Source organism: Panthera pardus, unplaced genomic scaffold, assembly GCF_024362965.1.
Source record: "Panthera pardus isolate Hobbes unplaced genomic scaffold, ASM2436296v1 HiC_scaffold_10, whole genome shotgun sequence".
NCBI classification, from domain to species: Eukaryota; Metazoa; Chordata; class Mammalia; order Carnivora; family Felidae; genus Panthera; species Panthera pardus.
In genome coordinates, this window is record NW_026526655.1 from 37,720,704 (window position 1) to 37,747,773 (window position 27,070).

The 27,070-nt window shown below is 33.2% G+C and overlaps 1 protein-coding gene across 4 annotated transcripts in view; it reads left to right on the forward strand.

Moving 5' to 3' along the window:
• BOLL (boule homolog, RNA binding protein) overlaps positions 1-27,070 on the forward strand; it is a 71,309-nt gene that overhangs the window by 28,204 nt on the left and 16,035 nt on the right. For 3 of the 4 annotated variants that reach the window (XR_002074801.2, XR_002074799.1, XR_002074802.2), the window contains exon 11: positions 12,846-12,981. Coding sequence is in view for 1 of the 4 variants with exons in the window: in XM_019428363.2 (XP_019283908.1) it covers positions 12,846-12,869 (24 nt within the window). In the remaining 3 variants the exon portion in view is untranslated. Of the gene's footprint in view, positions 1-12,845; positions 15,056-27,070 lie in introns of those variants that run through there. The other variant, XM_019428363.2, reaches the window with a different exon arrangement.

A 27,070-nucleotide genomic window follows, 5' to 3' on the forward strand; every position in this document is an offset into this window, starting at 1 on the left:
GGTTTGAGCCCTGCATCAGGCTCTGTGCTGACGGCTCAGAGCCTGGAGTCTGCTTCAGATTCTCTGTCTCCCTCTCTCTCTGCTCCTCCCCCACTCATGCTCTGTCTCTCTCCTTCAAAAATAAATAAAAACATTACCAAAAAAATTTTTTAAAAAAGAATAATTTGAGCTCTAATGATTATAATTTTAAGGGTGTTAACTGGATATATTCCAAAGTAGCAATTTCAGATGTCAAAACTATCTTGAAGCATCAAATCTAATCAATAAAATAGAGACCTTATTCAGGGCTCAGAGCACAGGTCTAACTGCTGTAAAAGACTGTTTGCTAGAAATCACTCATTGACTGTAAGGCACACGCTACTACCAATATAGAAACTACTAGATGAATAAGGTATTAATTAGGGTATCATTTTTTAATTCAGCAGAGCCACATCTTATACATAACTGAGTTTGGAAGTCAATAAAGCAAATCACAGAATGTCAAAATTAGCCCATTGAGCTAGACTACAGGAAAAAACAAAAGGAAAATCTTTGTGTATCTGGGCATTTGAACTATTATGCTTTTAAGATCAGTATCAGATCCCAGGGTAAGAAATGTATAAGTGGAAAATTATGAAGTGTTTATGTTTTACAGTGTTTTTCCATTTTTGCATTAATATGTGTCCAATAAATTTGTTATGAGGATTAATTGAAATACTAGAAACTGGGGAAATTATAGTTTTAAGTTCACCTTTAAATTAAATGTTCATTTTATTTAATTCCAATGTATAATAGCTATTCATGAAAATATTTAATGTTAATAATATTTAACTATTTGCCAGCCTATGAGGAATTTCTTCTTCTTTTTTTTTTAATGGTTATTTATTTTTCTTGTGCCAGTACCATACTGTCTTAATGAGTACAGCTTTGTAGTATAGCTTGAAGTCTGGGATTATGATGCCTCCTGCTTTGATTTTCTTTTTCAAGATTGCTTTGGCTAGTCGGGGTCTTTTCTGTTTCCATACAAATTTTAGGATTATTTGTTCTAGCTCTGTGAAGAATGCTGGTGTTAGTTTGATAGGGATTGCATTGAATATGTAGATTGCTTTGGATAGTACCGACATTTTAACAATATTTGTTCTTCCTATCCAGGAGCATGGAATCTTTTTCCATTTTTTTTTTTGTGTCTTCTACAATTTCTCTCATAAGCTTTCTGTAGTTTTCAGTATATAGATTTTTCACCTCTTTGGTTAGATTTATTCCTAGGTATTTTATGGTTTTTGGTGCAACTGTAAATGGGATCAATTCCTTGATTTCTCTTTCTGTAGCTTCATTGTTGGTGTATAGGAATGCAACCGATGTCTGTGTGTTGATTTTATTTTATTTTATTTTATTTATTTATTTTAACGTTTATTTATTTTTGGGACAGAGAGAGACAGAGCATGAACGGGGGAGGGGCAGAGAGAGAGGGAGACACAGAATCGGAAGCAGGCTCCAGGCTCTGAGCCATCAGCCCAGAGCCCCACGCGGGGCTCAAACTCACAAACCGCGAGATCGTGACCTGAGCTGAAGTCGGGCACTTAACCGACTGAGCCACCCAGGCGCCCCAGTGTGTGTTGATTTTATATCCTGCAACTTTGCTGAATTCATGAATCAATTCTACAGTTTTTTGGTGGATCTTTTGGGTTTTCCATATAGAGTATCATGTCATCTATGAAGAGTGAAAGTTTGACCTCCTCCTGGCCGATTTGGAGTTGTCTGATTGCAGAGGCGAAGACTTCCAATACTATGCTGAATAACAGTGGTGACAGTGGACATCCCTGTCGCGTTCCTAACCTTAGGGGGAAAGCTCTCAGTTTTTCCCCATTGAGGATGGTATTAGCATTGAGTCATTCATATATGGCTTTTATGATCTCGAGGTATGCTCCTTCTATCCCTACTTTCTTGAGGGTTTTTAACAAGAAAGGATGATGTATTTTGTCAAATGCTTTCTCTGCATCTATTGAGAGGATCATGTGGTTCTTGTCCTTTTATTGATGTGATGAATCACGTTAATTGTTTTGCGGATATGAAACCAGCCCTGCATCCCAGGTATAAATCCCACTTGGTCGTGGTGAATAATTTTTTTAATGTATTGTTGCATCTAGTTGGCTAATATCTTGTTGAGGATATTTGCATCCATTTTCATCAGGGAAATTGGTCTATAGTTCTCCTTTTTAGTGGGGTCTCTGTCTGGTTTTGGAATCAAGGTCATGCTGGCTTCATAGAAAGAATTTGGAAGTTTTCCTTCCATTTCTATTTTTTGGAATAGCTTCAAGAGAATAGGTGTTAACTCTTCCTTAAATGTTTGGTAGAATTCCCCTGGAAAGCCATCTGGCCCTGGACTCTTGTTTTTTGGCAGATTTTTTATTACTAATTCGATTTCCTTACTGGTTATGGGTCTGTTCAAATTTTCTATTTCTTCTTGTTTCAGTTTTGGTAGTGTATATGTTTCTAGGAATTTGTCCATTTCTTCCAGATTGCCCATTTTATTGGCATATAATTGCTCATAATATTCTCTTATTATTGTTTTTATTTATGCTGTGTTGGTTGTGATCTCTCCTCTTTTATTCTTGATTTTATTATTTGGGTCCTTTCCTTTTTCTTTTTAATCAAACTGGCTAGTGGTTTATCTATTTTGTTAATTCTTTCAAAGAACCAGCTTCTGGTTTCATTGATCTGTTCTACTGGTTTTTTTGGTTTCGATAGCATTTCTGCTCTAATCTTTGTTATTTCCTGTATTCTGCTGGTTTTGGGTTTTATTTTCTGTTCTTTTTCCAGCTCTTTAAGGCCTAAGGTTAGGTTGTGTATCTGAGATCTTTCTTCCTTCTTTAGGAAGGCCTGGATTGCTATATACTTTCCTCTTATGACTGCCTTTGCTGCATCCCAGAGGTTTTGGGTTGTGGTGTTATCATTTTCATTGACTTCCATATACTTTTTCATTTCCTCTTTAACTGCTTGGCTAGCCCATTCATTCTTTAGTAGGATATTCTTCAGTCTCCAAGTATTTGTTACCTTTCCAAATTTTTTCCTGTGGTTGATTTCGAGTTTCATAGTGTTGTGGTCTGAAAATATGCACAGTATGATCTCAATCTTTTTGTACTTACTTAGGGCTGATTTGTGTCCCAGTATATGGTCTATTCTGGAGAACGTTCCATATGCACTGGAGAATGTATATTCTGCTGCTTTAGGATGAAATGTTCTGAATATATCTGGTAAGTCCATCTGGTCCAGTGTGTCATTCAAAGCCATTGTTTCCTTGTTGATTTTTTGATTAGATGATCTGTCCATTGCTGTGAGTGGGGTGTTGAAGTCTCCTACTATTATGGTATTACTATCGATGAGTTTCTTTATGTTTGTGATTAATTGATTTATATATTTGGGTGCTCTCACATTTGGTGCATAAATATTTACAATTGTTAGGTATTCTTGGTGGATAGACCCCTTGATTATGATATAATGCCCTTCTGCATCTCTTGATACAGTCTTTATTTTAAAGTCTAGATTGTCTGATATAAGTATGGCTACTTCGGCTTTCTTTTGTTGACCGTTAGCATGATAGATGGTTCTCCATCCCCTTATTTTCAATCTGAAGGTGTCTTTAGGTCTAAAGTGGGTCTTTTGTAAACAGCATATCAATGGATCTTGTTTTCTTATCCATTCTGTTACCCTATGTCTTTTGATTGGAGCATTGAGTCCATTGATGTTTAGAGTGACTACTGAAAGATATGAATTTATTGCCATTTTGATGCTTGTAGAGTTGGGGTTTCTGGTGGTGTTCTCTGGTCCTTTCTAATCTTTGTTGCTTTTGGTATTTATACACACACACACACACACACACACACACACACACATATATATATATACACACACATATATGTGTGTGTGTGTGTGTGTGTGTAAAATGTATATGTATATGTTATATATATGTAAAATATATATATGTTTTCATCTTCTCTCCCCTCAGAGAGTCCCCCTTAAAATTCTTGCAGGGCTGGTTCAGTGGTCACAAACTCCTTTAATTTTTGTTTGTCTGGGAAACTTTTTATCTCTCCTTCTATTTTGAATGACAGCCTTGCTGGATAAAGAATTGTTGGCTGCATATTTTTATGATTCAGCACACTGAATATATCCTGCCACTCCTTTCTGGCCTGCCAAGTTTCTGTGGATAGGTCTGCTGCAAACCTGATCTGTTTTCCCTTGTAAGTTAGGGATTTTTTTTTTTTCCCTTGCTGCTTTCATGATTCTCTCCTTGCCTGAGTATTTTGTGAATTTGACTATGATATGCCTTGTTGATGGTCGGTTTTTGTTGAATCTAATGGGGTTCCTCTGTGCTTCCTGGATTTTGATGTCTGTGTCTTTCCCCAAGTTAGGAAAGTTTTCCACTATGATTTGCTCACATAACCCTTCTACCCCTATTTCTCTCTCTTTCTTTTCTGGGACCCCTATGATTCTGATGTTGTTCCTTTTTAATGAGTCACTGATTTCTCTAATTTTTAAATCGTGCTCTTTTGCCTTAATCTCCCTCTTTTTTTCTGCTTCATTATTCTCTAGAAGTTTGTCCTCTATATCGCTGAGTCTCTGTTCTGCTTCATCCATCCTTGCCGCCGCTGCATCCATCATGATTGCAGCTCAGTTATAGAATTTTTAATTTCATTCTGGCTATTTTTTACTTCTTTTATCTCTGCAGAAGACTCCAGCTAGTATTCTTATTATCGTGATTCTAAATTCTGGTTCAGACATCTTGCTTGTATCTGTGTTGGTTAAATTCCTGGCTGTCATTTCTTCGTGCTCTTTCTTTTGGGGTGAATTCCTTCATTTTGTCATTTTGAAGGGAGAATGGTTATTTATTTTTGAGAGAAAGAGAGCACGTGCAAGCAGGGGAGGGGCAGAGAAAGAGGGAGAGAGAAAATCCCAAGCAGGCTCCACACTGTCAGTGTAGAGCCCAACACAGGGCTTGATCTCACAAAGTGTGAGATCATGACCTGAGCCGAAATCAAGAGTTGGATGCTTAACAGGCTGAGCCACCAGGTACCCCTGAGGAATTTCTTCTAATTAAAGCACCAATTGGACTTGAATGAAAAACACAGCTATTTATGTATTATATGTTACCTTTTAGAAAGACACAGTGATTCCAAAGTAAATTAGAAAAGGACTTGACCTGTTACCACTGTCTGTTTCTAGCTCAGAGACCCATAACCTTAAACTAAAAATTAGCAACTTACCTTTACTTTACAGAATCATTCCATTACTATCTTCTTCCTAAATATTTCGTCATTTCGGTATCATTAACACTTCTCATAAAGCAATTTAGAGACTAAAATTTCCACATATTCAGCAAGTCCTCAGAGTAGAGGATGACAACTGTAAAGCACTGCATTGTAGAGGGCAGGAACAGGAAAAGTCTGTGCTTTGCAGCTATGAACATACAGGAGGGTATAAATTTTTATGTACTGTACAAAGTCAAACTATACATAGTCTCAGATTCTGCAGAATAAATTATTTTACTCAACAGAGAACTAGGCACCAGAAGCAAAAAAGATTACCAATCTAGAGGCACTAGAAATTGCATAGGTTGTATGTGTATCAAGCCTCTTTCTTGGTACAAACCTAAGAGATGGGACAGAGGACGGTAAGAGAAACAAGAACTCATGAAATGGATCTTTTAGAATTTTCATGGATAGATCTACATTCAAGGATAAGTTAAACAGAAAAGTATACATTATATGGGTCCCATGAAAATATTTTTGTATATGGCACTACATTGAAGGCAAGGATAAATAGCATATATATGTATATATGCATAAGAACATATATACAAGAGGAAATTAAATAAAGTTATAAAAACATATCCCATGTTCCTAGTAATTACAGACTGAAAAACAGGAGAGATGAAATGGTTGCTAGTCAGTGTAAGAAGACACCATATGAAACTATTGATATGATGGAAAAAATCAAATTTGTCTCGGCTGTAAAGGACCAGTAATTACTACATAAAAATAATTCCTTGATGTAGAAAGAATTTTTTGAAATCCTCCCAGAATACAGAGGAAAGTAACATGAAGGATAAAATGATGAAAAATAAAATGCTAGAATAGAAAGAACAGACACAAGTCCAGCCAAAAAAGGAGTAACTCTCAAAAGGAATACAGAAAAAGACAAAAAGAATGAACACACATTTTAATAATAAAACAAAAATAAAAATACCCTTGATTTGTTTGAATTTAAAAGTCAAAAAGGATTCACCATCCTTCAAGCCTAATTAATGAGAGATAATCCATGTATAAATATGCTGGGAAATATCCATTTCTCTCCTTCAAACATCCTGGTCCTTTTAACTTTTTTTTAACCATTTATTTTTAAATAATTTTAGAGTTAAAGAAAAGTTGCAAAAAATAAGAGTTTATGTATCCCTTCACCCAGCTTATCCTAATTTAACAACTTATGTAATCATAGAACAATTAGGAAAAACAAAAATTAGCAATAGTACAATATTATAAACTACAAGCACTATTTAAACTTCACCAGTTTTCCACAAATGTTCTTTTTCTGCTCCAGGATCTAACCCAAGAATCCCACATTACATTAATTTGTCATCTCTCCTACTCTCCTCCAATCTGTGAAATTTACAGTCTTTCCCTGTCTTTCATGACCTTGATACTTTTAAAGAGTACTGGTCAGTTATTTTGTTGATAATCCGTCAATATGAGTTTGTCTGGTAATTTCTCTTGATTAAATAGAAGTTATGCAGGGGTGCCTAGCTGGCTCAGTTGGTACAGCACGTGACTCTTGATCTCATGGTTATAAATTTGAGCCTCACGTTGGATGTAGAAATTACTTTAAAAAAAATAAAACCTAAAAAAAAAAAAATAGAAGTTATGCATTTGGGGAAAAAATATCACAGAAGTGATGTGCCCTTCTCAGTGTATCATTTCAAGGGATACAAGATGCCAGTATATCTGATTACTGGTACTATTAACCTTGATCACTTTAAGCATGAGAAGTAAATTACCTAAATAAGCAGATCCAGGAGTCTAACAGAAGCATGCTTTCTAACAAGAGAAAAACTTAGCTGGCCCTATGAAATCCCTAACAGTAAAGCTCATTGATAAAACTATCCATGCATAAAGAACTTCCCATTAGGATTTTAGTGCTTCCTCCTTAAATATGGATATGCAGTCACGTTAGAAGAAAACCTTCAGAATGAGAGATCATAATAAACAGAAAGAAACATATAATGCAGAGAGCAGAAGAAAATATCAAACTATAATTAATATCCACTTAAAGATAAGAGAAAATAAGAAGTGTTCCATGCATAGAGATCCTAGCAAACACTTCATTTTTATCAAACATATTTCCCCTTTTAACTTTTTTTTAACTTTGTATTTTGAAGTAATTTCCGATTTACAGAAAAGTTATAGAAATAATAGAGTTTCTGTATATCCTTCACCCTCCTGTTCTTTGACTGGAGGGCATTGGTAGAGAAAATGAACACTAATATGTCCTCTTAACCTAACTATATACCTTACTCAAATTTTATTAGTTTTTACACTAATGAGGTAGCTGAAATAAATCAAATGTGAAAGGGTTAAACAATTACAATCAAAAGCTTTCAGAAAATAGAAAAAAGAGGTAAATGATAATAGAGAAAAAGATAAAATTAGGTTGATCCAAGAAGTCAAATATTAATTCCAGAAAAAGAAAATGGTTTGAAGGAAATTAGCAAAAAGTTAACACAAGAAAATTCCCTAGGAAGTTAAGGACAAGAATCTCTAGATTAAAAGGTCCTAGGGGCGCCTTGGTGGCTCAGTTGTTAAGCATCTGATTTTGGCTCAGGTACTGATACCATGGTTTGTGAGTTTGAGTACCACACCAGGTAAGCCCTGCATCAGGTCCATGAATTCAAGTCCCACATCGGGTAAGCCCTGCATCAGGTGAGCTCGAGCTCCACATCAGATGAACATGAGCCCCCATCGGGTAAAACATGAACTCTGCTTCAGGTGAGCCCGGCTTTCTCTCTCTCTTTCTCTCTCTCTCTCCCTCTCTCTTCTCTCCCTCTGCCCTTCCTGGGAGTGTCTCTCTCTCTCTCTCTCTCTCTCTATCTCTCTCTCTGCTCCTAGCTCACTTGTGCCCTAAATAAATAAATAAATAAATAAATAAATAAATAAATAAAAGGGCCTACCAACTACTTGGCACAATTGCTGTAAAAGACTCACAGTTCAGGCACATTATTCTGAATTTTATTTTTATTATTCTGAAATTTCAGAATGGCAAGGATTTAAAAAATAAACCTAAGTGAGAAAATAGATCACAGGCTAAGAATCAGCAACACTGAAAGCTAGAAAACAATGGAGCAAAGCTTTAAAAATATTTAATGAAAGTTTTAATCTAGGATTCTATAATAGACAAGTATGAATGAAAAAAATATATTTTCATACAGTAGAGTCTCAAACAATTTACCTCACGTGCATCCTTTCTTGGGGTGCTACTAAATGTGTATTTCACCAAAACAAGAGAATAAACTAGGAAAAGACATGGGATAAAAACAAAAAAGCAGAAAATGAAAATGAAACAAACATCTAATGCAAGGCAGAGGCTAAGGATGACAACAAAAAGAGGTCTTGGGATGATGGCTGTTTAGATGGTTTAAAGAGCAATCAGTCCAGAATTAGATTGTTCTCTGCAGGAAAAATAAGTTTTATTTGTGTAGAAACTTGTATTAAGAATCTTACAGAGCTGTTTAAAGATATGGAGAGACTTGGCTTTAGGTCTGAATAAAACTAAATGAATGGGGGAAATGAAGAAATTAGTGAAAACCCAAAAGGTGTTCAAGAAAGAAAATGTAATTATAATGCACCACTTGGCTTATTAGTGAATAATATTTACTTAAGCATAATAATTAAAATAATTAACAAATTTGGGGCACCTGGGTGGCTCAGTCGGTTAAGCATCCAACTTCAGCTCAGGTCACGATCTCGCAGTACATGAGTTCAAGTCCCGCGTCGGGCTCTGGCCTGATGGCTCAGAGCCTGGAGCCTGTTTCAGATTCTGTGTCTCCCTCTCTATCTGCCCCTCCCCCCGTTCATGCTCTGTCTCTGTCTCAAAAATAAATAAACGTTAAAAAAAAAATTTAGAAAAAAAAATAACAAATTTAAGCAAAACTTATGATTATAAAAAGGATGGGCAAGGCAATAAAAGAGATGTAATAAAAGATATAAAAGAGTTAAAATCCTTATCTACCATAAAGAAGTCGTTAAATAATGAATGAAATTGTTCAGTTAATATAGATAGAAATAGGGAAACAAATACTAGAAGAAACAACTTAAACAAATGAATGTGGCCATCTCTGAAAAAGTGAAGTGGGACAGGAGTGGAGTGGCAGGGGAGGGGGAATGTGTTGAAGCCATCTTTCCCTTTAACCACTATTCGATTTTTAAAACTAAGTATGTAATTACCTTATTATTTATTTATTTATTTATTTATTTATTTAGAGAGCATGAGCGTGGAGGGGCAGAGAGAGGGAGAGAGAGAGAATCCCTAGCAGGCTCCACAATGTCAACACAGACCCTGATGCAGGGCTCAAACTCACAACCCATGAGATCATGACCTGAGCCAAAGTCAGACACTTAACTGACTGAGCCACCCAGGCACCCCTATAGTTACTTTAACAAAAATAAAAATTAATTTCAAAAGTGCTATGTACTCCAGATTGTTTCAAGCCAAGATATATCAGGCAAATGTGAACAATAGTAGGGAAAAAACCCAAGATGATACTAATAAGAAAGTAAATTTCAAAGTAAAAAGCATTAAACAAGACAGGGAAGATTAGTTTGTTGTGATAAAAAGTTAAATCTAAAATGAATAAGTAAGTCTAATAATGTAACATCAAAACTATAAAGTAGGGTTGCCTGCCTGGCTCAGTCAGAAGAGCATACGACTCTTGATCTCAAGATCATAAATTCAAGCTCATCTTGGGTGTAGAGATTACTTAATAAAAATTAAAAAACTTAAAAAATATATACAAAGTAAAAACTGCTAGAAATACCAAGAGAAAGAAACACAGCTGTGATAGGAAACTTTAATATCATAATCATAACTCATGTTTGGATAAATAAGATCTAAAGACATATATAAATAATACATATTGAATTTTGTGCCTTGCAAAGAGAAAGCTATTTCTTTTCTAACATTTACAAAAGTTGGTAATGTTTTGGTCACAACATAAATCTCTATAAATTCAATAAAGTGGTCCTGGACAAATGTCACTGACTATAATGAATTATGTATAAGAAAGGAGAGCATTGTGCAGGGCAGAAGTATTGAGAGACTGACCCCTAATAGGCAGAGTTGCCTACTGAAATGGCAACAAAAGGTTGTTATAGCCTAGATGATGATGATGCCTAAGGGCTCTCTGTCCTGGGCAAGACAACGCCTACTCCTTCTCAAACCACAGCATGAGCTAAGACCACTCTCTACTCTTCCATTTTTTTTCCCCACGCATGTAAATATTACCAAACATCTTAGCTGATGATGATCTCAGGAGAAAATTTTATGAAGGCAAAAACCACAAAACATCTGAGAACAACACAATAAGTAATATGTAACAGAAATAGCAATGAGATATAATTGACATATAACATTAGTTTCAGGTGTACAGTGTATGTATATACTATGAAATGGTCATCACAGTAAGTCTAGTTAACATCCACAAAACTTCACATACTTAACAAATTTTTTCCTTGTGGTAAGAAATTTCTTAAGATCTACTTTCTCAGCAGCTTTCAAATATGCAATACAGTATTATTAATTATAGTTACCTACATTATAGTCACAGTATAGTAATGCTGTACATTAGTGGTCCACTTAGAAATGTCTTCTATAGCTTTGCATTACCAAAGCAGTTATTTTTGCTTACTTTTCCATTACTCAGACTTAAGATAAGTTTCTATCAATTTGAGTTAGTTTTCTCCCACAACTAAATCAGATAAAATACACTGAAATCTCTTATACATTCACTTAGCCATTCTTTCTTGAGTACTTCAGACTTTAGTTATACCTTTCATGAAACAGTGTTGTTTAAAAGCATGTAATTGTTGCTGATCTTTAAAACTTCAGAATAAACACATTAGGGACAGATCTTAAAGTATTTGTAAACTGCTAACCACCTTATCTTCCTTCATTCTTTCTGCAATGAAATGTTCTTAACCTGAACTCTATTAGCTTTTCATTGCAAGATGGAAAAAGCCTCCTGTTTCATGTTGTAAACCTTTAAGGAAAAGACCTTTATGTCATTCTGAAAATTTTAACCAGGATTTATTTAAAACCCTCCTCTCTCAACTTTAAAAATTGGCTAAAACAATTTTTACTTGAAAAATATTTATAGGATATATTTTCTCTTTTATACTGTCAATTTGGTCTTTTTCATATATACCAATTTACATCATTTCCTTGTGCGTATACTACCTGCAGGTTACCTCAACTCCTTTATTTTCACTTTCTATCTGTTGGGGTTTTTTTTCCTTTTTTGAATGCTCTTTAAGAAAGTTTCTTTAAAAAGAGTCAAAGTCAAATCAGTTTGTTTACCCTTCTAATCTTGACAAAGATTTAATTGAGATTGAAATAAAAACTATAGCTAAAATAAAACTTTAAATTATTATGGATAAAAACTATACATTACTGTTTCTGACTCATATTTGTAGGTACTGTCATATCTGGCAGAATCTAAATGAACTATGGGCCATTAGCTAATTAATAAATCACATAAATAAGTTGGCCCTTGCATAAACATGTCATATGGACTCTACCATATGACAAGTTTTAAGTAACAATTCATTCTCAGTAGTTCATTTCACCAAGCATTTATTGAACATTACACTTGAAAAATAATATTTGAAGTGCTGTGTGTATAGTTAGTAAGACCACCCTTAAGATTACATTCAGCTGAGCCTATAGTCTTTTCCTAATCCTAATTTACTTGTAATGTAATGTTACATTAAAAAAAAATTTTCTTGTGTGAATACTTGGTGGACTCAAAGGTGTTTTTAAATGTATTAAAATTAGTAATGGGGAACAAGGCAAGAATGTCCATTTCATTTCTCCATTTCAACACTGTACTGGAAGTCCTAGCTAATGCAGAAAGACAAGAAAAGGAAACAAAAGTATACAGATTGGGAAGGCAGAAATAAAACTGCCTTTGTTTGCAGATGACATGATCGTCTATGTAGAAAATCCAAAAGAATTGACCAAGAAACTTCTAGAACTAATAAGCAATTATAGCAAGGCTGTAGGATACAGGGTTAATATGCAAAAGTCAATTGCATACTTTTCCGCTTACCAGCAATAAATTAAAAATGAAATACTTAGATTTATACCTAACAAAATGTGTACAAGATCTAGATGAGAAAAAGTATAAAACTCTGATAAAAGAAATCAAAGAATTAAATAAATGGAGAAATAGTCCATGTGTATGGATAGGAAGACATCATATTGTCAAGATGTCAATTCTTCCCAACTTTATCTACAGGTTCAACACAATCTTAGTCAAAATCTCGGCAAGTTATTTCGTGGATATTGACAAACTGATTTTAAAGTTTATATGGAAAGGCAAAACACCCAGAATAACCATCACAGTGTTAAAAGGAAAGAACAAAGTTGGAGGACTGATACTATTCAACTTCTCTCACTTCTTAATACTCAATAAAATTAGTACACATGTTCTGCAAGTATTGTGTAAATGTTCATTGATGTCCTACATTCATTTACTCTAATTTGTTCTTTTTCTTTCCTGTTCATTTCTGATCTATATCTTCTCTCTTTTTACTTAACAGACAGTGTGGAGCATTCATTATTAAGACAACTGGGCAGCTCTAGTCCAGCTCAACTGATTTCTTGTCCAATGATCCTTGTGTGGCCAAGATCCAGCTTCAACGAACCGTCTAGAAGCTGCCCATTGTGACACTTAGGGTTAGTTAATACCTCGCCATACTTATTTATTCCATTATAAGCTGTCTAAATTCGATGAAATTTGCTTTTTCAGCTGTTCTACAAAACTATTTAGGTAGTTGTGGCATGTTGGTTTGTTTATGTGTTAATCTAACTGTAGTGACATTTTCTACATGTTTTATCCATTCCATAAATAATAACCACATTGGGAATAGTGAGGTGTCTTTCATTTTCTCTGCTTTGTGTTATTTCTTTTCCTCTCAATCTTTTAGGAGTAATGTTTAATAGTCATTACTATTTATTTTAGTATTTAGGATAAGAGTCCTCTCTAATGCTAATAGAATTTTTAATACTTTCATGCCTTGTGGTATAAGTACATTTGATCTTAATGATTCAGTTCTAATATTGGCTATTTTATCATTTAATATGTTTTTGACTGAGTTTTTATTTATTACTGCTATTCCTTATTTAATTTTGCTTCTGCCATGGTTTTCAAAATTTGAGTAATATTTATACTTTTTTTATAACATTTTCCAAATATTAGAAACACTTCAACATGATCAGTTTTCTTACCTTTTCATATGATTAATTTGACTATATTAAATTTTTACTCTAATATTTGTGATAATGCTGAAGCCTTTTTATAATATAAGCCATTTGGTACCCAAATTTATATAATACGGTTCACCTAGTAGAATTGTTTTGATAAAAGAAGGGCTCACCTCTGACATCCCATAATACTGACTGATACCCCACTATATTTTGGTATCCTCTACTGCTTTAATATTTTGACTTTTTATTCTTATATGTTACCAATATATTCAATTATATGTTATTAATATTTTAAAAGACAGTTATTTTCATAAAAAGCAAAGCTATTTCTTACACCAAAGGAAAACTTTAAATTCTGATTCTAAAGCCAATCTTATTATAAAATTAGAAAATAGGTAGGGAGGAAAAGCCATTGTTCAAAAGTTACAGAACAAATTATTTTCATCACTGTAATTTCTTTAATAGTATAAAAAAATCCACTTTACATTCATTTGCAATTCTTTTACTTGACTTCCTAATTTTAGGTGAGAAGAGGAAAATCCATAAATATTGGCATTACCCTAATTTATCTCTCCTCTCTCCTTTTCTATGCCCAAATGTATTACATGTTCAACAGCATAAGCAGAAATAATAAGACTTAGATCCCAAAGATTTTCCTGATGAGTCAAATAGGGTGTTTCTTTTCAAACCATAATAAACAGTAGGACTATATGATTATATATTAGCCTACAAGTATCCCATGCACATTAATTATTCTGTTTTTAGAAATATAAATAGACTAATAAGTCCCACAATGAAATTTCAAAAGTTTTTGTTCTGTAAGTAAAAATGATTAACCACTGATGTTAGAGATATTTTAATAGCACTCTCCTTGATTTTCAAAATGTTTAACATGATGCTAAACAAATCCTGGACTGTTAATAAAAGTTAATGATGTATTATTGGATAAGGAATTTTGATAATAATTGATACCCAAGTGTGTTTCTTCCACAAAACTATAGAGATCTGCGTACACACATATACTACGTACACACACACACACACACACACACATATATAGATTATATACACATACACATTATATATACATACAATTCATATACACACTTGCTTAGAATTTAGCTTCATTTTGTGAAGCTAATTAAAACTGTGGAATTCACTGTCAACCAGAATATATGGAGGACATCATCAACTTTCTTTACGACCTAGTTTGATAGCCCAAACAGGTTATTTCTAAAACCAGATTGAGAGGATAAAAATTCTCCTTATATAACTAGGTAAAAGCCATTTTATTTTTCTCTTTTTTGTATTATATCATCTATAGATAAATTTGAAGTTTCTATTTAGTTCCTATTTTGAAAGGCCAATCTGAAGACATCTGAGGAAATTCACTGGGTTAGAGTGAAATGGATAATACAAATATTAGTATCATCACATGTACCAAAATCACAAATAACTTTGCAACCTGTTTTCCCCAAATCTCATATAATCAGAGATAGAAAGATGGTAGCATGTCAAAAAATAAAGGATCTTGGAAAATAAAGACTTTAATTTCTTTCCTGTCAGCCAATTTCACAAGAATGGCTTAGAAAAAGAGGTATGATTTAGTTTATAACAATACTTTATAAATTTCTGCCAATAATGACAGTACAATATTTTCAAACAAATTTATACATAAGTCCAAGATGTAGGAGTGTGTTTCATGGGTTTGTGGTGTATTTAAGAAAAATAATGAATTGGGGCCACATACACAAAAAAATCTTTGTATCTCTCTCAGAAGTAGTGCTTGGATAGTATTAAAATGTAGAATCAAAGGATTAGAAAAGACTTTACAGAGGCATTCAATCCAACTTTGATATCATGTTTCAACATGCCCTGTTGTTAAAATAGTAAATTGCTGGCCCCTAGACCTATACTTTGACTAAAATTTATTCTGAAATCTCTATAGACTTCAGTAGAAAGGAGCAAATTTTTCAAAAAAGATGGGCATAATAATCATAATTGGTGCTGTTTCTTTCAACTCTATTCAGTGTTTTCATTCCTAGTGCATAAATTCCTAAAAAAATATGCTACCAGCTTCTGTTCTTCCATGTTTAGTACCACTCTCTGATTAGCAGCTACAGTTATTGCTGTTTGTTTCACCTGCTCTAGGTGTTTTTGTCTCTTTGCTTTTATGTATTGCATAAATTTACTGATACTTTCTGCATTCTCATGATTCCTCTCAAAAATCAAGTGCCATTCAAGACCACTTGTTTTATTTCACATTGTCATTTTTGTCCTTTCCATGTAATATAATCCTTCAGTTTTCTGTTATACTAGTTTCATGGTTACCTTGATACCTACTTTATGACCTGTCAGAATCTAGAAATAAAATAACAGTCATCAATTTTAAATTTGTAAACTAACAGATTAAAGTTTTCCAGTTTTATCATTCTTTTTAGTTATGCTGCTTAAAATAGTATCAACTAATATATTACCAAGCCTGACTGTATTGAAGTAAAGATACACAGTAACAGGCTGAATAGTCATTAAAACATTTTATTTAAGCTAGTAAGTGATACCATTTTGACATCTGACTTGTTTTTAAAACATGTAATTAAAAATTTTTCCATCTACTGATTTGTCAGTTTTACTCATTTGATGCGTATTTCTTAGTTAAAAGAAGCCAATACTTGATTATTTACTAATATTTTGGTACATAATTTTAGTGAGGCTAGTATGTGTTAATCTCAGTTTTGCATTTCTGTCAAGGTATATACCCACGAGTCAATGTCATTTAGTACTTCTCTAAAGAGGATATGAATCAAACATCTTGGTGTACTTTTTTCCTTTGGAAAACAAGGCTATGGGAAGCTGCCATTCTATACCTAGGAACTAAATCCCTCCCCTTCCTTGCCTGCTAAAGTTTTTTTCCTCACTTCAACCATTTTACTGACTGGTTTTTGTTTCTCATCAGAGAAAATTTGGAGAGCCCTAGATCCTCACACTTTTGGACGTCCTACAAGATCCCAGTATACCCGTAGGCCTAGAGAGAGGATTTCTAATAAGAATGTCCTTTGATTAGACTTTTTTCTTTATGTCTTCCTTTATGAAAAAGAGGATAAAATACATCTCTCAGAATTTTTCTTTCCTGGGGAAAGTAATGCTTTTGAGAAGATGATAATTTTTTGTGTTGCTATTTTGTTTTATAAGAGAGTCAAGATTCTCCTCTAAAGTATAAAGCCTTCAAAGTAAGTGTCTCAAAGCTCTTAGCATTTTCTTCCCCTTACCATTATCAAGTTCTGTGGTATTTCCTCTGGATCTTTGTCTTTGATGGGTTTCAGTACTTTAAAAAGGAGTTTTCTCTTTGGTAAATTCCAAGCTAAATCTCCAACTATACTCTTCCTGTCCCATGAATTCCCTAAGTCTACCAGTTGTCCTCTTCCAATCTGGAAAGAATTCCCTGTGTATTCATCTTAATATCTACTTTCCAACTTGTTTTCCAAGTACCATGTCCTTGTTGTTTGAATCACTTAAAACAAAAACAAAAACAAAAACCTGAGTGTGCTAACAAAGAGAAAGACCTCCATCTGGTTTTCCCCCATTCTGGCTATTAGCATTCTGAGGGACCTCTATTTTGTATTTTGTATAGAATTTCTCCAGATTTTTAGAGACCCTGACTCTTTTATTATCCACCCAACTCAATTAACTTTCTTGTACTTAAAATGGTAGGGTTTAAGGATATTTACTGTGTAGTCATTATTTATGGTTTCATTTTCACATGTGGCTCTAAACTGAAAGAAAAGAAATGCAATCAGATACACTTAATTTTGGAAGAGTTTTTCCCAGCTTCAACATATTTAATGATGTTTAAATTCACAGCATATTCCTATAACAGCTATCTATACTGGCCTAAATATATAAACCTAATAATACTAACCTGACTTCTAGATTTGGGGAATAATGGCAAAAGGAAAAAAAAGGATCTTTCCTGGCCTTGACTTGCCTAAGAACAGGAATAAAGAGAATTCCTATTAACCCAAACAATCTGATTTGATAGAATTTCCAACAGTGTAATCTAACATGAAAAAAAATCAGGCAATGTGGAGAAAGATGTTTTGGCTTAAGGAATCCAGCTTAAAAGTAGCTAATTCATGCTTAAGAGAGTATAATCCTTAGTTTTCACAGATTCTGTCCTTCTCTTATTTCTGAACTCATTGGTACTCAAAGTTCCACGTTTCTCACAGTGGTTCCCAATAACAGAGTGAGCATTTTGGAAGAGAGCCAAGATAGCTTTTGCTTAACATGGAATATTACATCCTTTAATCTTCAATTTCTTTTGCTTTAAAATAAAGATTATAAAAGGAAATTTTAAAAGATGACGATCAGGAAAAGAGTTACTTACCTTTGTGTCTAATTCCTAAAGATCAGATGCAACTATAGAGAATGCTACTTAATACACATCTTTTTGTACATCTCTCTATATCTTATTCTTGATTTCAAAAAGGCTATCCTGTTTCCTCAAAGGATTTTATAGGTGCAACCCTAAATAATAATGAAAGATAAACATTCTGTGTTGAACTTCAGCAGATTTGTATTTTTGAAGTTAAAAATTTATTTTAAGGATTCTCTGATTTTGGATATAAACCTAACACTATACAACTCATCTTAATCATCCACTTGCTTCTTGAAAATTCTTTCTAAATCACTGTCACCTTTTCATAAATGCTGTATACCCAATACAAGAATTTAGCTTTCCTATTTTCTTCTAAATGATAAATTATTTGGGGAAATAACCCAAAATTCATTCTAATGGTCGTTTCTTCATATGAAATCATCCACTTGCTCTTTCTTTATTAAACATCCTTCAAACCAAATATCTTCACTCTATGTAGGAAAGGTAGCTAACAATAGTTTTCACTGACATGATTTAATCTCAAGTCATGCAGTTCAAAAGAATCTTGTCTCTATCATTAATAATGTACAGTTCATTATATTTTAATAAGACAAAGTTGTAATTAGGGTCCATCTGAATAGAGTCATGTGTGAGAATGTAACTACATTTTTTTCTCAGAAATAATTACATACTCAGAGATTTGCCAAGTTCCAATATGAATATTTGCTTAACCTTCTCTGAAACACAATTATATGGATTCAGAATTAGAGGAGTCCTTATTCTCCAGCACTTATTTCCTTTGAAATTGCACTCCCAACTTCATTGATAAGCAGCAGACTGACTTGATTTGATTATATTTACAGAAATCAAGCCTGTTTCACTGTGGACAAGGCCCTCTGATGTTTACCAATCATACTAAGTTCTGCTTCACTTCTGTTCCTTATAGGAGTCAGAAAGTTCTTGACTTTGCTAGGGGCTCCAAGTTCTTCTTATATGTGGAAGTGATATATTCATAATTAAATCAGTACACTTAAGAATGAAAAGGGGCACTAAAAATAATTAAAATGATCTAATTTTTGAAGTATATACTTACTAACCAACAAAGAAGTTTATCGTATTAACAGACCCATAAACCATTTTATTCAAAGACTATTTTTCAAAACCAAAATTCTAATAATACAGTATGCATAAACTAGACTGTCCCAGGGAAATTGGAATGTTGTTAACCCTATTAAAATATTATAAAATGGGGGCGCCTGGGTGGCGCAGTCGGTTAAGCGTCCGACTTCAGCCAGGTCACGATCTCGCGGTCCGTGAGTTCGAGCCCCGCGTCAGGCTCCGGGCTGATGGCTCGGAGCCTGGAGCCTGTTTCCGATTCTGTGTCTCCCTCTCTCTCTGCCCCTCCCCCGTTCATGCTCTGTCTCTCTCTGTCCCAAAAATAAATAAAAAACGTTGAAAAAAAAAAAATTTTAAAAAAAATAAAATAAAATATTATAAAATGAATGTAACATTACACTGAGATCAAAAAAGTATAGTCTGAAAGGGATTAAGCCATAAAGGATAGGCCTGAATTACTCTATTACTTTAGCCCTTGAAGCTTTATGATTTCTGGTTTAGCCGTTGATACAACTATATAAATAAGTTCAATGAATATGTTCAGGGATAAGACCCTTTCTCAAGTTATAAACACGAAACCACAGAATCATATCAACTTGAAAACTATAACGTCTAATAAAACTATGGAATATTCTTAATTTTTTTTTAACGTTTATTTACTTTTGAGACAGAGAGAGAGAGGATGAACGGGGGAGGGTCAGAGAGAGAGAGGGAGACACAGAATCTGAAACGGGCTCCAGGCTCTGAGCTGTCCGCACAGAGCCCGACGCGGGGCTCGAACTCACGGACCGTGAGATTGTGACCTGAGCCGAAGTCGGACGCTTAACCGACTGAGCCACCCAGGCGCCCCAAAACTATGGAATATTCTTAAGATATTAGTCTTAAAATATTGGTAACTTGAAACTAAATTTGGTATAGAATAATGAGGTAATTCTCAAGAAAATCTTTGGTTTAGTCATTGAAGATTATTTAAAGTCCATGATAATATTCCTTATAAAAACTGTATTAACTCTGTTAATAATTTGCTATAAAATCATGCTTAGTATATCACATTTGTGCTTACTGTATTCTTCCAAGGCAAGAATAACACTTATTTTTATAGCACTTTATAATTTATAAGCACAATACATATATTATCTTATTTTGTCCACTCAATATATTTGAGAAATAATCGACAACTTTTTTATAAGAGAAGTAAGGCTGTGAAAGAGTAAGAGAACTGCCCAAAATGACATTACTATTAAGTGGTAGAACCCAGGGTTTTGATTACTAATAAATTACACCAGTAAGGAAGCAAGTGATTTCTGGGGAGTATGGGAACTAAGAGGGGAAGATCCTTAGAGAACACTTTTCAGAAATAATTTTTGCCCCTTCTAAGAGTTATGGACCATCTTTCATTGAATCACTAAAATTAAATCTTACACAAATTAAATCTTAGACACAAAATGTCTATTCTACTCCCTTAAGCATCTCAGACTCAGAATCAGAAAATATTTCAATTCTAAAGTAAACAAATTCTGATAAACACGAAACTGTTTAATCATGCTTTTATCAAGTAACTGAAGTATGAAGTTTCCTAATAAAAGGGAGAAACAGAATTGCCTTAGAATTTAATTTTTAGATGTTAATCAAAAATTTTCTTCAAATGTGCTGTGTAATTCAGCATTCGGAGAAATATAAGAAGGAACACAAGGTAAGAAGAAAAAAGGCCTTTTAAGTTATCCCTGAAAACTTTAATCCCTCTGATAAGCAAAAGATACCTATAAGTGGAGCCACCTACTCTTTATATTTTGGGAATGTGACACATTTCCACATGTTTTTGGAAGCATAAAGTCCACTAACAAAAACAAATGAACCTTTGGTTGCTTTGCTTCTGCCTTCCCATTTTCTTGCTAATAACTGCAGTGTAGGCATTTATCAGTGTTTGTATAGACCCTACATGTATTATTTGCTATTTTGAGAAAGGGCTATTCAAGTTTTCTTTTTTTACATCCTAATCCAACGGGCCAAACTCATGCCACTCTTTATACTGATAAAATGTGTGTGTTTCTAAGATAAATGGATCATAATCATAATTGCCTACTAAAGTCAACTTAGCTCAAAAATTGTAACAGTGCCTAAAGTTAAATACAGCCTGATGTCATTACAGGGAATTTTCTCAAACACTGATTTTGATAACTAACATATTTTACAATACTTTATAAATGGTTCTTTTCTGGTTAGAAGACTATTTTGTACCTTCACAAAGTATCCTAAAGTGATACGAATAAACTCTCTCAGTAACCCCACATTTTAAAAACATTTTTATCCCTAGGAGCACCTAGGTTTGATACGCTGTAAAATTATTCATTGTTTTTATGACTTACTCCTAATAATTAACCCATTCTAGCATTGGCAAGTTGTTACATTGTTAGTAGACATGCTCAGAGTCTTGCTAGGTCAGTAGAGTGGCATCTGTGCCCAAATTAGGGAAAACACAATATATAATCAACAGTGCCTCTTTAGAGAAGTTTTGCCCTTTATCTTAGAAGCTTAAGTTCATTTCCCTTAACTACATATAAGCTGCTATTTAAGTATTTAGAAGAACAACTTCAAAACTTGGCATTAACTTTCTGTTGTCAGATTCAGGCTGGGCAACTGGTCAGCCTTCATGTTACTTCCAAAGTTTTAATCAGCTTTATTAGATAAACTCAGGCTTGATGCATGCATTCTTCTTGAATCACAACATTCAAACTCAGATAATCTGAAGAGGACAGAACAAAAGATGAGATTTTTTAGGCAAAAGGATTTGGCTAAACACTGACACTCTGAAGTAGGCATTTACTCATTATAAAAACACCTTAGCTGAAATCTTCCTATTCTCAACCATCTTGAGCAAAGCAGTATCTTCTAAAAATCATTATATTCAGCAGTGGATCAAATAAAAATCATTTGTTGGAACACAGAGTCCATTCATTGGATATTTTACTTAACAGAATAAAATGTTACTCTATTAATATGAAAGTTTATTAATAATTCCTTGATTTTCTCTGGATAGTGGCTTTCTTAACCATAGGCTTAAGTGCCTTTCTGACTCTAATTTTATATATCACGGAGTACATAAATTTTTCTTTTAAACATATCTTTACCAAGGTTCAGGAATGACATAAAAGAATATAACCTAATAATTGAGAAAATACCATTAGATATGGCCATTCTCAGATCCTTCGTAGTGAGTCTTTGTTATTGCCCTAGGTTTCCTCCTTGTCCAGCAATAGGTTTTAAGGTAGCCTACATACTCTTAATAGTGCGAATTTCCTAAAGCACACCTCTCCTCAGAATCCAGGTCCAGTTAGTATTTTTTAAATCTTTCCCTTACTTACAAGAGCCATTTAAAATGCATTAAAACCCTAGTTTTCTTTAAATCTCTTAATAGGAACCAAGGTTACATTCTGTGAGAAGAAGCTTTTCTCAACCTTCATCTGTAGGTTTGAAACCTTGATATTCTCGAACACCACACTTTCATCCTAGGAAAGATTTCAGAGCGTTCAATTCTTACTCCACCTTAATTGATTCTGCTAAGTAGAGTCTTGGATAACTATTTTATCCAATAATAGAAAACAATTAGCCCTATGTGTGGTCTCACAACAAATGTGAGGGGTTTGGATATGCCTAACATTAAATGCTTTTGCTTTTTTAAGGGCATTAAAGAAATCCTAGTAGCCAAAATATTGGAGATGCAGGAGAAAACTATGGCTTCCCTTATGAATTTACACACACTTAAGTAAGATAGACTTATAATTCTAGTAAATAGAACATATGCTGTATCTATAAAACAACAAATACCTTGGTAAAGTTTGAAAACTTTGGTCATATCTGGCTATATTATCAACATGATAATGTCTAAGCACTTAAAAACACCTTTGATGTTTGGATTTTTCAGATTTGTTCTAGATGTTTCATATCTGTAGACAAAGCCATGCCATATACAGAATATACAATAGCAACAGGCCATTTGTTGTAATATGGTAAATTAAAAAAAAAAAAAAAACACTCTCTTGCTAGAGAGATAATGTGTGTAGAAGATTTTAGCTTCCACATTATTTTGACTTTTCTATATATTGGTTAGTGTATATTTTACTGACATTAAATATTTTTTATAAAACATTTCAAACTCTAGATTTACATTAGGAATTTTGACAGATATTAATACATGTAAAGATAATTTATATATATATCTGGAAACCTGTCCTATTATGACCACTTATTTTATACCAGTTACTATGACCAGAGTAGACACTATTCTTAAATATACTTAAATGTATCTCTCTATATATTTCTGACCCTCTTTTGTCATCCATACCAAAAGTATAAGGGTTCTTACAGCATCTTAGCAAGTATAAGCATTCACTGCATATGTCATCCCAGATTCAGTACATATTTCTTCCTTTAATACTGTAACACTGTCATTATTCCCTTTTATCTTTCATTCAGGTCTTAGTTTGTGACGTTTCTAGCCTTTCAAAGCATTAAATTTGAATAAAACTTACCCATAACATTATATTTCACCTTTTAAATACAAAGATATTATGACTATCTGCTCTTACAGAATTCAGTTTTTTAAAATTAAAAAATGCAACAATAGGTAGACCTTCTTAAAATAAAAAAATGGCCAACTCTTCTTTAAATGCTGCCTATTTAATGTATACCCCAACTTTCTTCTCTAAGAACATTATATTCCTTATATACAAGGCTAGACTAATAATAAAACAATTAAAAGTTATATAAATAAGCAACATTTAAATTAACTACATGTAAGTTTATTCTAGCATTTATTGAAATTTGATTGTACAATATTAGAATAAGAGTCTTATTTTTTTCACTATTTTAATTTCACATCTTCTCCAAAAACTAAAGCTAATTTGTACTTCTGTTGGAAAAGAGTAGGAATTATATATCAAAACCTTCTTATAATGTTAGGAAGATGATAATCCAATTATATCAATTTTTTTTATCCTGCCTCATAAAGGATAATGAACTATCCATTAATGTATCTACTTTTTGTGTATATTGCCAAAATGTTTCTGGGCTAAAATATTCAGGTGGAGGAATAAAGTGTAATAATATAGTTATATATTAATTACTCTGCCACATACTAAGGCCACTCCACCTATTGGTAATACTTTTGTTTTGCTACCTTTATTCTGAAAGTAACATGCTATATGTTGAGATCCAGTATTCTACAAATAGAGCCCTCGTCAAAAATAACATGACACATTCTATTTAATATTCCACTTGTCTGGCATTTTCATTTTAATCCTGTATTTGTTATTCAGGCTAATTCAGTATATACCGAAGCATTTTTGTTCTAAAACTTTTGTAAATTTCAAGAGTCCAAGGGTAATCGTATTTTCCTTCAAAAACAAATTTCTGTTTGAAGTGTTTTTCTTAGTTAATTTATTTTAGGTAACTGTGCTCTTTACCAAAATGTACTGATGTACTTTCACAGTGCATTCATTCAATTCTATAAAGATTGTATTACTTTATTTTTCTCTCCAGATATAAATTACAGAAAAATGGAGATGGTACAAAAATCATTAATGTACCCCCCCAAAAAAAATTCTGTTTTGCTTAGGTTGTGATATTTGGCTCTTATTTTATAGAGAATGTAAGATAGCAATAATAGCATAAACAGATTTAATACCATATAAGAGATAAATTTTAGCTCTTAACTATCAAGGTCCTTTTTCCTGCAAGTCAGGATATAAAAATGGACAAAGGTATGGAAACTAAACCCTCTTCCTTAGCCTCATATAATTCTGAAATGACCAATGATAACAAAGAAAGGAAATGCTAATTAACATAAAGTATTGCCGAAAACGTGGATTTTTTTTCCTTTACGTGTTTTGGAGAAAACACCTAAAGGATAAAAATTTTAAAGTACGCATCAACAATTTGAGATGATTTTAATATTCTCAATGTGTTTCTTGCTAATCCCATTTAGGATTTTTTTTTTTAACCTGATACCAAAGAAATCTATACAATATCCACTTACAGAACATATTTTTCACCACACATAAAAGAAACCTTCTAAAATCCCTATTAGTAGCTGACCTACAATACAAATTATTTTTAAAAGATACTAATACAAGTAAATTCCTCCTGCACTATTCAAATGCTGACTCTACATTAACCTTAGGATTATTTTATTCAGGCTATATCCAACTGTTTGTGAGAATAGCTTTCAGTTGAAAGAACACATATAATATCCTAATGTCTATGCCAAAGGAAAAATGAAAATAAATTAAGCAACAATCCTATGTTTACCAGTTAGATTTTTATGCCCGTGCCCTAACTATGTGTCTATCTTTAGAGAATGACTTGTTTAAAACTCTTGAGCTCAAACTTAACCTACCTTCACATGTTGAATATTTAAAACATCTACCTCTACAGACTTACCAATGATGGGTTTTGATAACTTGGTTGACTTTGGCTTGTCCCCTTCTAGTTAAACAGTAAGTTTCACTATTTTTCCTTTGCTTTTCTAAGACGTTAAACAGTAAGTTTCACTATTTCTCCTTTGCTTTTCTAAGATCAGGTTGATTTACTAATTTTTTACACTTAGCTACACACAGTTATATATTTATATTGGTTTTTGTGCCCCTGAATGGATAGCTGTACTTTTAGATGGTCTCCATAAATTATGGAAAAAGGAAGAAGTCCTATATATTCTCCTTAGGCTAGAAAACTAATTTTATGGTATCAGCTACATCCAAAATGTTTTATTTAAAATTTGTTTTGAATTAATTACCTTATTTTTATGTAATAAAGGCTGATTTTTATGTGGGCAACATTAAAATTAAAAAAAATCTTTCTAGTTTGTGGATTATTAATTGAGGATTATTAATTGTTAGATTACTTTTTAATTCTAGGTCAGACAGTGTCATAATGAACGTTAAAATTTTTCCTTTATATTCAGCAAAAAATACTCCTTCCATATTTTAAAATGGTGTAAAAATCCAACCATCAATGTTCACACAATGAACCATACATAGTTTCAGTAATTCATTTTAGTACTTATGGTTTTCTTCTATAATACCAAAATAAGCTTTTTACACATCGTTACTTGACTTATTTAATTACATTCCAGTAATGAATTATTAAATGAAACTGAACTCAGGAATAAAAGGTTTGCTTTTTAAAAATGTAGGGAGTTCCCATAAAGTAAGTTTTACAGAAACTTAAATATAAAAGTTAATGCAATAAATTCATTTTACCAGGATTGAAGATTCTTTGCCTTATGAAAGCCTTTATAAATTGCTTTAGTAAGTGATTTTTAAGGATAATCTGAAAAATGCTATATAGGATATTTTTTATAATGTACCAGTCTGATTATGTTAATAAGTCATAAGCTACCATGCAAAAAATACTGCAGAAGTACCCATCATGCCTTGCTAACTTGGGACTTTGTAACTTGAATTTAAACATAGTTTGAAGAAATTATTTAAAACATAGAACAGAGATGTAGGTGTTCATGGCTTCCAAGTTAGCAAGGCCCTTAATACTTTTTTATACATTTTTAAAAATACAATTTAGAGGGGCGCCTGGGTGGCTCAGTCGGTTAAGCGTCCGACTTCAGCTCAGGTCACGATCTCACGGTCCGTGAGTTCGAGCCCCGCATCGGGCTCTGGGCTAATGGCTCAGAGCCTGGAGCCTGCTTCCGATTCTGTGTCTCCCTCTCTCTCTGCCCCTCCCCCATTCATGCTCTGTCTCTCTCTGTCTCAAAAATAAATAAACGTTAAAAAAATTTTTTTTTAAAAATACAATTTAGATGATAGCTTAAAGACCTATATAAAAATAGGTTTCATCACACTTCAAGGTGTAGCCCATGTCCAACATAATAGCTACATTTCATTAAAAATGTAAAACATGACATTTTGTGCAGTTCATAACAAAATCTCTAATTAGGGGAAGTTAGAACATGTCTTGACTGTCATGTATGAGATAATTTACCAGGAATTATTCAATATGTAGCATTTTAGTTAGAGTGGGATTTGCTTTGGTAATAACTGTGGAGTCAGTTAACCT